Below are 12656 nucleotides of genomic sequence, written 5' to 3' on the forward strand. Positions count from 1 at the left end.
TTGGTACATCTATCAAGTTGTACAGCATGGAGGCTGGAGCAGACACTGGAGATGTCACAGATGTATGGAATTCAAGAGTGGGGTAGAAGAAGAGGTAAGCTACAGTGGGCACTTCTTTGAATTGTATGTGCAAGTGGGTGGGCAAAAAAAAAGGCAGTGACTTGACAAAATGTGTTGCATGTGCACAGTGTGGTATGTTATGAAGTCAGAGGGAGAATTTTCAGAATGTAAGGCAGCATCTGTTTTTGGAAGCATCTACAGCAATGGCTTCCAACCCTGTTCTGGGGGACCCCCAGCCAGTCGGGTTTTCAAGATATCCCTAATGAATATGCATGAGAGAGATTTGTATACCTGTCACTTCCATTCTATGCAAATCTCTCTCATGCATATTCATTAGGGATATCTTGAAAACCCAGGACATGGTTGAGCACCACTGATCTACAGTAACAGGCTTCTTTATTTTCTGCTCAAACCTATATAAGTTTCTCTGGATTTAACATCCATGCATTACTAATTTATGGAGCATCTAGAAGAAAACTGGTGGTCCACAGATAGCATAGCAGACTAATATAAGTATTAAAGAGGCTAGTAGTCTCAAAAGTCAATTCATTTGTATCACCAAAGGAAGTTCTAGATAAGAAAGTGTGCATTGGACAAATCATATTTCCTATGTAGGAAGATTTTCTTACAATAGTTGTATTGAATTTTCTCCTGCAGGGAATAAAGATGATTATTGTCATTATTACTGCTAATGTACTGTATATTGTATGCCTAACTTCAATAGGAGAAAAGTTACAAAAAGAATTGTAAATGGGAGTGCACTTCCATAAACTGAAGAGAGAAGACACAATCAAGCAGTATTTATGTAAAGATGGTAATAAATATTTAATTTTATAAAAACAAGGCAAAATTGGAAAGCAGAAATGGAATACAGAACTATTAATATTATGATGGTATTTCAACATTAATATTTCAACCATGTTTCTCTGAAGAACTAAAAAAACCTGAACATTTAAACACTATCCAATGAGGTTGTTAGAATCAATCTGATGTAAGACAAGAGTAGCCTCCACAGCTCAAAAATAACCACCACATATAGTTAAATACAAGTATATACATATAAACAAAACCGGTCACAAGAGATACTAAAATATAAAATGTTTTATTACTGGAATTAATATATCCTATTTTCTTTTTCCCACAAAATCTTCACACTTCCTATCAGCCGATATGCAAAGTGATTTAAAGCTGGCAGGAGCCTCGATTGCCCACTTAAATCGCTTTCTACCACCTAAGAGGTGATATTCAGCCCCACTTAACTGGACAATGCTGCTGAATATAACCACAGACTGCCTAACAAAAAAGTGGCACTAAGGAGGAGCTGGGGGTTATGTGGGCGTTAGGACCTGCATAGTAGATTTAGGACAGCTCAAAAGTCCTACATTAATCTACTCAGCTATGCGAGCACTGGCACTGAATATCAGATGGGACCCACATAACTATTTTCTAACCTGAAAGTAACCCCCAGATTCTTGGCCTCTAAAATACCCCCTCTTTTCCCCTACCTTCAGCCCTCAAGAATAAAAAGGCCCTTCCCTCACCCAGAATGTCCCCCACCCACAATTCCCTATAGCTCTATATAAGCCCCCCCCCCAGGCCTACCTGATGGCCCCTAGTGGTCTGTGGAGGTTGTTGGGAGCAAGCATGAAGGCCATTCCTGCCCATTGAAGGTTCCCTTAGAAAACAGTGACCTTTTGCAGCAGCTCGGGATGCAATGCAAAGTACTGCGAGCTGACGTGAGAGGTCGTGGCAGTCATTAGCAGAAGCCAACCTCAAGGGGCAGAAGGGGGCTTCACTCTTGCCACCAGTAACCCTCATGGACCACCGGGAACATTAGATATGCCTACTTAGAGCTGGGGGGGAGGGGGTTGAGGTAGAGGAGATATTTTGGAGCTGGGAAGGGGATTGGGGGGGGAGAGTTTTCATGTAAAAAAATAAATAAATAAAAAATTATGCGGGTCTTAACCAATATTCAGCTAGGACCTGCACAGACTTCAATGGCCAACCCTACAGAAATTAGCCCCCAATATTCAATGCCGGTGTCTGTACTTGGTCTTGCACTGAATACTGGGTGCTAATCTAGGAAACAGTAAAACAAAACAAAAAATGCACATTACTGCTGGCCTGAATATCAGTGGGAGGCAGACTAATCTTGCAAGGTGCAAATACGTCACTGCACTAGAGATGGTCAGAAAGACTGGCTAATACAATTTCACATTCGATTCAATAATCTCTGTATGGACCAAGGACTTGGTATACTAGTTTGTAAGCACTGAACATTTGTAATGATCCATCAACTATCTAACCTGTGTACATTAACTTGTAATAATTATTCATATATGGTATGCAACTTCACAAAGCAGATCATATGCAAACCATTCCCAAGTTATAAAAAGCTTGCAACTTAAAAAAAAAATCAGGTTTTTGGAATTTAATTTAACTATTTTGGCAGCTAAATTCTCACTAAGGCATAAGATTGTAAAACAGCTTAAGAGGAAAAATATCAGAACAAGTTAATTTTTAAAACCTGCTTAGGGGAAAAATATGTCTCGAAGAATAAAACATATTTCACCAAGTTCTATCATCGTAAAAGAGCAGACTGATGAACAAATCTCATCCCATTACTTTTATCCATTTCAAAGAAGGGCTTTCTTAAAGTAAAATCCTATCAAATCCTAAAGTTAAATCCTATTTCATTTAAAGTCCATTTCAAGTTCATAATAATCTAAAAGCATCCTCAAAATGGCTGTTATTTTCCCTCGGTACAAAACAGGCAAGAAAAATTCCCTATCTAGGAATCTTGCAGCATCCTTCCTAAATACCAGCAGCTTCTTGAGTCCTTCTTAGTGAAGGTATGTTAGATACTGCTCACATTAAACAGTAGATCCGTTTAGAAAGAAAGAAAATCTATATCTGAGGTTGGATATTTCCAATGTACCAATTAACTCTCCAATATAAGTCTCCTGCACATGAAGTAACTCGTGTATCTGAATGTAATTTGGCAGGTGCATTGGCAAACCTTTTATCTCGCACCCTCTCATGTAACTTTTAGGCTCTTAGGATTCACTCCCTAGAGATAATTAAATTCAAACAATAACAACCATTCCAATATCACCCTACTAAAATGATTCTGTAAATATGCATAGAAGTGTAAAAGTATGCACTGTGGCCTATTGGTTTTGCTTTGATTGAAGTTGCATTTCGCTGCTCATCAGAACCTGCGGCCCCAGGTGATTACCTAGTCTGATAATGGTTAAGCCAGCCCTGGTTAGGATCTGGAAAAGGCAAGTAAAATCTAAACTCCAACTCCATTGAACAATTTTTGATCATTCGGTGTTACAGAAACAAAATAGTAAGGTCTATCGGGTAATGATCACGTGTTAAAATTCTTGTTTGGGAAAAGAATTTACGGCAGGTTCAAGGCTGACAGTTGATACCACCCTGAGTCGAACCTTGTTTAACAAGGCTTTCCATGCATCAAACAGCAGTGTGCACAGGTGTGGCTGAGTGGGAAGGGGAGGAGCCACGTTCTGATGAAGATGAAATGGATCTTGTAGCAGCTTCCCGCTGCAGTTCTTCAACTTTCTTTTGAAGTTCATTTCTAATAGCAAGTAGATCCTTTAGATTCTGATGTATAGGCATCTAGAAAAGCCGAATAAATGGAATTTATTTATTTATATTTTTTCTATACCGCTTAATAATTAAATGGTTCATATGACAAACTAAAATCTTAAAATCAACAGGGGAGAACTCTTTTCTTTTCCAAAAAAACTAAGTCATAAGAATATTATGTGTGTGTGGCAAAAGCATTAGGGATAATCTTTTTTTCCAGTTATAAGAACTAAGTACTACTTTATACAACTAAAGAAAAAAATTAGTTTTGGAAAATTTTGCCAAATGCATTGATGATAGAATACTTGAACACAGTAAAACAACAGAGCACCAAGTCAGTAAATTAACTGAATAAAACATCAACCATCCACAATGTACATCAATGGCTTTCTAGTCATTTATATAAAGCTTTCCTAAAGCTCAAATAGTACATTATGCAAAGAATTATGCTTTCATCAAGATGCCCACTATGTGTATGCACTTCTAAAATAAAATATATATATGCAAGTTCCCCAACTCCACCCTTTTATCAAGTAACCCCCTGACTACAGTTTTTTTTATTAGGTGTTTATATACCGCCTATCAAGGTTAGCTAAGCGGTTTACAATCAGGTACTCAAGCATTTTCCCTATCTGTCCTGGTGGGCTCACAATCTATCTAACGTACCTGGGGCTATGGAGGACTGAGTGACTTGCCCAGGGTCACAAGGAGCAGTGCGGGATTTGAACCCACAACCCCCAGGGTGCTGAGGCTGTAGCTCCAACCACTGCACCACACACTCCTCCTCCTACAGCTAAAAAAACATGCATGCATATGTTTAGGGGTCCTTTTACTAAGGAGCACTAACTGATTTGGGCCCAAATTCTATATATGGCATCCCAAGTTGCACGCATAAATTGGTGCACACAACTGATCTGTGGATGCACTTATTGTTTAACAAGCCAATCTGTGTAGATAATTAGCAATTAACACCTAATTGATGCTAATTGGCACTAATTAGAAGTTATGCATACAAATTTGGAAAGCCGCATTCTAAAGTGGTACGCGTCACTTCTAGTGCATGAATCTCATATGGGGGCATGGCCAGGGGAGGGGCATGAGCAGATCAGAGCATTCCTAAAAGTTAGACGCACTGTTACAGAATATGCCTGGATGAATGGAACAGTGTCCCAGAAGAGTGGTGGAGACAAAGACTGTCTGAATTCAAAAGGGTCTGGGATAGGCACATTACATTACATTAATGATTTCTATTCCGCCAATACCTTGCGGTTCAAGGTGGATTACATAAAAGTTTTCAGAAATTTCATAAAAGTTTACAGGAATAGCATAAGAGATGTCGTAAGAGTACATATGAATTACCAAAGAGTTGTCGAGATCTTAAGGTGATAAATGTTTGGGTAAAAAGAATTACCAGAGAGTTGTCGAGGTCTTAAGGTGGTAAGTGTTGGGTAAATAGAGGCATTTAGCATTAGTTGGGTAGTTGGGGGCATATTAGAGTATATTAAGGGTATAGAGTGAGTAGGTGGGGTTCGGGTAGGAACTGGTCGTGTTAGATAGGTTTTATGTATTTTTTGAAGAGTAGGGTTTTAGTATCTTTCTTGAAGGTTTTGTAGTCTGTGGTCGATGACAACAGAATGGTGATTTCTCTGTCCAGTTTAGTTGCTTTGGTGGCTATTAGGTTGTCATATAATTTTCCTCATTTAACATTTTTGGTTGGTGGGTGTGTGAATAGTGAGTGGGTTCTCCTGTGCCTGATTGAGGTGGTTTAGGTTAGTCGGTTATTCCAGTAGGATGAGCTTTCTCCGTTAATAGCTTTGAATAGTAGGCAGTAGAATTTGTAGTGTACTCTTGCTTGTATTGGGAGCTAGTGAGAGTCATGGTATGCTTCTGTGATGTGGTCATATTTTTTCAATGAGTAGATGAGTCTTAGGGCTGTATTTTGTATAGTTTGTAATTGTTTTATCAAGGTCACCGTACATGGGAGGTATAGTATGTTGCAGTAGTCTATAAGTCCAAGGATAAGGGATTGTACCAAAAGTAGGAATTGTTTCCTGTCGAAGAATTTTCGGATTTGTCTTAGATTTCTAAAGGTTACAGCGGATGGGCAGACTAGATGGGTCATTTGGCCTTTATCTGCCATCATGTTTCTATGTACTTAGGCACAGGTATTTAGGCCTGGTTTTCCTTGGCTTAAACAGGTGCATATGGCTGCTAAGTGCAATTATATATATATATATATATATATATATATATATATATATATATATATATATATATATATATATATATATTAGGTGCTTTTTGTAGAATTGGGGCTGATTTTTTTGGGTGATAATGCATTGGGGACTTAGAATTCTCGTGCTCTTCTAATTTAACTATCTCTCCCCTCAAACTTTGCCCTGCTGGTGCTCATTTCTGGGTGTGAGATCTAGCTCCGCCCTTTCTGATATCAGATGCTTTGGGGACTTTAGATGAGGCGCCTAAAGGCACACTGCTGTTTGGCATACCTAAGGTGCCAGTCAAAGAGCCTGACCTCAAAACCGGGGTCCCAAAAACAGCATCTGAACGTGCTGCTACATCCACTCAGTAAAACCATGAAGAGAGGACCAAGAACCACCCTGCAACTTTCATCAGGATGAATCGCGCGAAGATACCACCCATAACACTGCCACCCTTCCCATCAAGAGTGCAGAAGCAAAAATGGCAGCTGTGTGCCACGGGTGATGTAAGTCATGGAAACAGCCATTCGAATCCATCGAGCGATCAAGGACTTGGATGTCAGCCTACCTCGGATAGGCACAGCAGTAACAACAAAAAGGTAATCAGATAGCCTGAACTCATTAGTCCTTTCCAAATAATGGAGCAAGACCTTCCTGACATCCAAGTTGCGCAAGATCTGATCTTTGTGTTCTGAACCTGTTGGTTGAAATGCAGGCAACCTAACCTCCTGGTTGTCATGAAAAGCAGAGAGCACTTTCAGCAAGATGGAAGGTATAATATGGAGAAAAACCCCTACGTCCGAAATACGGAGAAAGGGCTCCTTGCATGAAAGAGCCTGAAGCTCTGAAATATGCTGCGCCGAGCCAATGGCAACCAGAAAAACATTCTTGACCATAAGGTCCAAGAGAGAAGCATCTTTCAGGGGTTCGAAAGGAGCCTAAGGAAGGCCCTGCAAAATAATGTTAAAATTCCACGAAGGGAAAGGAATTTGCAAGGGAGGATGCAGACATCCGGATGAGCAGTAAGTGAACTAGCGCCCTTACGCGCATGAAAACATGAAAGTCCCACCACCTGAACTTTCAGGGAGGCCACTGCCAGCCCTTTGTCTAAACCCTCCTGCAGGAAAGCCAGAACTACCTAAATAAGAGTCTTCTCAGGCTCCACCTGATCCCAAGCATACCACTGTTGGAAAGCCTTCCAGGCCTTAGCATAAGAAGCTATAGCAGAGGGATTCTATGAGCGCAAGAGTCAAGATAACTACCTCCGACTAGCCTTCATCAAGGCTGAGTGCTCAAAAGCCATGCCGTAAAACCAAAGTGCTGTGGCTGCTCCATGGGCACCGGATCCCGACTGAAAAGGTAACGAGGAACAGGAAGCCAGAGCTTTTAGTCTTGTTGAAGACGTATGAGAACTTCATACCACGGGTGGCGAGGCAAATCCAGAGCCACCATGATCACCAGACCGGGATGCATTGCTCTCTGACGGATGACCCGACCAACCAGTGACCACAGAGGGAACATCATACAGGAACGCATGAGCCAGCCAGGGACAAACAAGGCAACCAGCCCTATCTTCCAGCGCTGTTAGCCTTCAAGATTTCTGCCAAAGCCAACAAGACCCACCAGGGCTAATCTTAGCTCTTGTAAGAGCAGATGGAAAGGCTCCAGTGAGAGGAACATGCTCCTGAGTCCAGGAACTGTCAGCTAAGGAAAACTGCCAGAACATTGTCAACTTCAGCTCCATGGGATGCTGAGAAAGACAGAAGAAGCTCTTCCACTCAGTGGGCTGCCAATCTTTCTGGCCCAAGAAAGAGAGCACTAGATCTTCCTTGTGAAGTACATACACCACCACCGTGCCGAAGAAAACTTGCACCACTGGTCTTTCTGAAGGAGCTGGAGAGTGAATAGCGCCAGCCGAATTTCCGAAGCTCCAGACAAAAGGTCAACTAACGTTGCAGACCATGAGTCCACTATCCCTGAATGGAGCAGATCCCACAATGAGCCCGCAACCCAACAGGCTGGCAGCCATACTAAGTTATCCACCCAGAAATCTGAAGAAGCTGGCCCTGGCCGAGAGCCACCCCCTGAAGCTACCAGCTCAAATTGCTGCTAACTGGCTCCATCCAGGAGAGCAGCCTCTGAAGGGGGAAAAACTCAGCTGAGATCATCAAGATCTCCCATCAAGGGTGCATGGTCGCTCTGGCTCAGGGGACCGCCCCCAAGGAGGCTGCCTGGGACCCAGAACATGCAGATAAACCCAGGCCAAGAGTGCCAGACAATCCAAGAGAATTCCAATCCGTTGACGAATGTTCTGTCTACTCACCTTGGGAAGAAAACCACGACCCTGTCTGGAGACAAAGAGAAGCCCTAGAAAATCCAGGGACTGGGGGGGATGCCCTATGTCTCTTCTTGAGCTTGCCCATGCCTGCAGCAGAGACACTAGCATCCCCACCACGCTTTCGTACACCCAACGAGACAGAGCCTGGATCACCCGCAGTTCTAGGAAGGGTGGACGTGGAGCCCCTGTTGGTGGAAAGCCACATCAACTACAATCACTGTGATGAAAATGCGGGAGCCATTGTGAGGCCAAGGGGCAGAAGATGGAAACTCAGAAACCTGAAATGCTCTGACCAGAATGAAATATGGAGGTAAACCTCAGAGATCGAAGGACACTAGAAACTCCCCTGGAGACAGCAGCTAGCATAGTGTCTATTCGGAAAAGGGGGAATTCACAAGACTGACTGACTTTAGAATCAGAATATGTCTCCAAATATCCGAGCTCTTCTGACATGAGGAAGAATAAGGAGCATCCACCTAAGGCCATTTGAGGACTGGAGTAAGATCAAGCATCCCGAAGACTAAGAGGCGCTGCAGAATATTGCAGACCCTGGACTCTGCTGGAGTCCAGAAACCAAACCAGAGGCAGGCAAAGGAGGATTAACAAGTGTCTGATGAAAGGTATACAATGGATTCTGTGGCAATTAGCATGCACTAAATCTGTTAGCGCACCTTAAACAAGGACCCCTTAGCTAAAAACCTACTTAGGAATATTCAGCCATTCAAGCCACAAAAGCCTTAATGTCATTGACAAAAATCCTGATTTAAGTTTGTGAAAATTTACTCCAATACTCACTGTCTATTATAGCTGAAAAGCAGCCCTTATCTGGAAAGGTGATGCATGTTTGTAGAGAGAATAGGAAGAAAATCTAAAGACCACTACTGAATATTTTAACACTACCAACAGGCATTCTAATTTGGATACAAAATTACTATTTTCTTCATGGCAAAACACACAAACAATTCAAGTAAAAAAGATTATTTGTATCTTTTACAAGATAAAATGAATTCTGACAAAGCTGCTTTTTGATAAGCTAGTTACATTGCTAGAATTGGCTTTGTTTAAATGTTTTAGTATTGCTAGAGTACTAATGTACTTATAAGTTCAACAGTACTGGTAAAAACAAAGAAAAAAGCAAAAAATTCCACTGCAGACCGCGACTAAACCACAACATTCATGTAGAAATTTTCCAAAATCAAGGCCACTCTAATGGCTCTGTGTCAAGTGCTACTGTCATATAAAGAACATGGATTTGATTCCCAGGCTAGGCTTCTCTTCACTGTAATGTGGAGCTGGGGATGTGGAGATGGAATCTTCATGGCCTGAGATGGAATCTTCACCACCACATCACAGCGTCATCTAGTGGCCAAAAGTTAGGCTCATAATCACAGGCCTTTGGGAAGAACCCCTGGCTGAGATGGTGTCCCAATTATAAGTGTCATTCCATGAGCTAAAGAAGGGGGGAGGGGGGAACCCCAGGCAATTGCAAATGAAGACTGATTAGTACATTAGTTTATAAATCAATTCAAATTGGAATCAGAATCTATATTGGCACAGAAGTACTGCCCATGATAGAAAAACAATGATATATTTAATTACATCAAAGCACTTAAAATTATTTTTCCAAATTAGCCAACAAATTCAAACTAACATACTAGGTAGATGAAAATCATAAATCAGCATTATAAAAATATAAATAAAATCAGATATGAAGGGTTAATAAAATAAGAAACCTCACCACAAATGAAACAACTTGGGAACCATGCAGAACAAGAAGTGAGGAGCAAGACTACTTGGCATCCAAGAACTAATTGGTTACCAAGTAACTTAGGATGGCTCAATGCAGTGCTGTGCATGTTTACCATATGAACAGTCCTTTGTTTCAATCTCTGACTTGGGTCACTCACATCCAGGGCCGAAACAATGTACACTTCTCCCTCCGTATCCACGGGGGTTAGGGGCAGAGCCGGCCTGCGAATATTTAAAAAATGCAAATAATATTCGGGCCGGTTCTGCCCCTAACCCCCGCTTCCCCCTGGCTATTTTAAGCCCTGTAAGCCCCCCTTAAGCCTTACCTGGTGGTCTAGTGGGTTTTCGGGGCAGGAGCGATCTTCCCACGCTCCTTCCCCCTGCAGATCGCTCACAGGAAATGGCTGCCTTGAGCTCCCGTAGTCTTTCGAGCCATTTCCTGTGAGCGATCTGCATGGGGCAGGAGCATGGGAAGATCGTTACTGCCCCGAAAACCCGCTAGACCACCAGGTAAGGCTTAAGGGGGGGGCTTACAGGGCTTAAAATAGCCAGAAAAATTAAAATGTTTTTTTTTGGGTTTAAATCGCGAATAACCGAATCCGCGGATGCTGAAACCGTGGATTCAGAGGGGAGAGTGTAGAATCAGTATCCAGACCCCATAGGGTGGGAAACCTAGTGGATAGATTTCGTGTTCATTACTGAAGGGCAGCAGATATGTTGGGGATGGTTATAAAAACAGGAAAATAAAGTCCACAAGCCATTGTGAATAAAGCATAGTGCCAGATTCCAGTCTTGGTTTGAAAAACTGCTTCAATTAAAATGGAGCAGGAAAAAAACTGCCAGGTCAGAAAAAAAAAAAATAGCAGGTTTTTAATTGCTATCTTAAAGAATAATTTCCCAACAGATAACATTGAAATTTGGTGCTAGGTGTTAAGTCTGGGTGAGAAAATCATTCAAGAAAATGCTTATGCTGTGGTCTGAACAAACCTCATGTGTATCAAAGGTCACAGATGAGCTTCCTGAGCAGATTATAATGCTCATGGATAAGACCAGAACTATTGCAGGGCAGATTAGGCCCTGCCTAGGGGAGCAAAATATGAAGAACCGCTTTGGCATGTGTGAGAGCATTCCCCCTACCTGTGACAACCCCCTTCCCCCCCAACCTCCCCTCCCAACCTTCCCCCCCATGCTGGGCCCTGAGTAAAGGCTTGTGCTGAAGCAGCTTTAACCATCTCTCTGCCCTTTGAGAAAGGCTTCCTGTTGAAGAGGGAAAGACACTGAAGCACAAGCCTGTGCAACACTCTTTCTTCTCTGGGTCAGTATGGGAGGAGGTTACAGGCAGTGGCCAGGGCAGAATTAACCAATAGGCCAAGTAGGCACGTGCCTAGGGCCTGAAATGGTCAGGGGGACCCGATGAAGGAGGGCATCAACATTGTTTTTTCCAAATGGTGATGGGCCCCTATAGCATCGATTGGCAATGTGGGCCCCCCTGATCAGTAACGCGGGCCCCCCCCATCGATGGAAAGTAAGACAAGCAAGCAACGTGGGTAAGAAAGACAACAGGAACTGTAATTGTGCAAGCGGTGCTGCTTGCCCAAAGCTTCCCTCTGATGCAGCTTCCTGTTTCCGCCTGGGCACATGGTGGGGTGAGGCGGGGCAGGGGGCCCAGTGTAACTGTGTGCCTAGGGGCCCTCGACGAATTAATCCTTCCCTGGCAGAGGCCCAGATAAAAAAAAGGGAAGCAATGAACAGAAAGACCAGAGAAGGAAGATGCTGAAGTATGAGGGAGGGATAGTAGGGCTCTTGAGCCACCCTTGGAAGGAGTGAATGGTTGAAAATTTGCCTAAGACATCTGATACCCTTAAGGCTAGGCCCAACCCTGGATAAGGTGGAAGCCCATAAGAGGAGGAGGATATTGCTGGTTCAAAAGAGTATTTCAAATTCAAAGCGATCTTTATTAAAGGGATTTGGAAGAAATGTTTTCATACAATGCACACGAACAAGAATCTAATAAGCTCATATGCTACAGAATAATCAGTGGGACCCAAAACTAGAAAAACACAAATCTACAGCAAGAGTCATTTATTATTTATATAGTGCTACCCAGGCGCACGCAGCGCTGTACATTGTACATGCAAGAAACGGTCCCTCTAAGAGAGCTAATTATGAAAGACACACAGAAGGGGCTAAAAGGTGGTAAGGGGACTGTTAAGGGAATGACAGACAGATATGTTTGTTGGGTCAGTATTTAAACGCAGCCTCAAATAAGTGAGCTTTTAGTCTGGCGTTGAATACTGCCAGAGATGGAGCCTGACGCAGCAAGCCAGGCAGGTTGTTCCAAGCATGGGGGTGCAGCAAGGTAGAAGGGATGGAGACGGGAGTTGGCGGTAGAGGAGATGGGTGGAGAGAGGAGGGACTTGTCTGATGAGTGGAGTTCCCAGGGGGAGGGAGTAGAGGGAATAACAAGAGAGGAGAGATACTGAGGAACTGCAGAACAAGTACACTTGAACGTCAGTAAGAGGAGTTTGAATCGTATGCAGAGACGTACTGGGAGTCAGTGAAGCGACCTGAGGATGTGGGTATAATGACCCTGGCAGAATTTGAGGGGCACAGCAGAATTTTGAACAGATTGGAGAGATATGGCTTAGAGGAAGACCGGTGAGAAGCACATTGCAGTA

At 42.8% G+C, this 12656-nt stretch overlaps 1 protein-coding gene across 3 annotated transcripts in view; it reads right to left on the bottom strand.

Annotated features, from left to right (window-relative positions):
• Positions 1–495: 495 nt before the first annotated feature.
• MTMR1 (myotubularin related protein 1) overlaps positions 496–12656 on the bottom strand; it is a 109907-nt gene continuing 97746 nt past the window's right edge. For all 3 annotated transcript variants that reach the window (XM_033943975.1, XM_033943973.1, XM_033943974.1), the window contains one exon: positions 496–3702. In XM_033943975.1, coding sequence (XP_033799866.1) covers positions 3538–3702 — 165 coding nt within the window. In that variant the 3' untranslated portion in view covers positions 496–3537. The remainder of the gene's footprint in view (positions 3703–12656) is intronic.

This window comes from Geotrypetes seraphini, chromosome 5, assembly GCF_902459505.1.
Source record: "Geotrypetes seraphini chromosome 5, aGeoSer1.1, whole genome shotgun sequence".
Taxonomy (NCBI): Eukaryota; Metazoa; Chordata; class Amphibia; order Gymnophiona; family Dermophiidae; genus Geotrypetes; species Geotrypetes seraphini.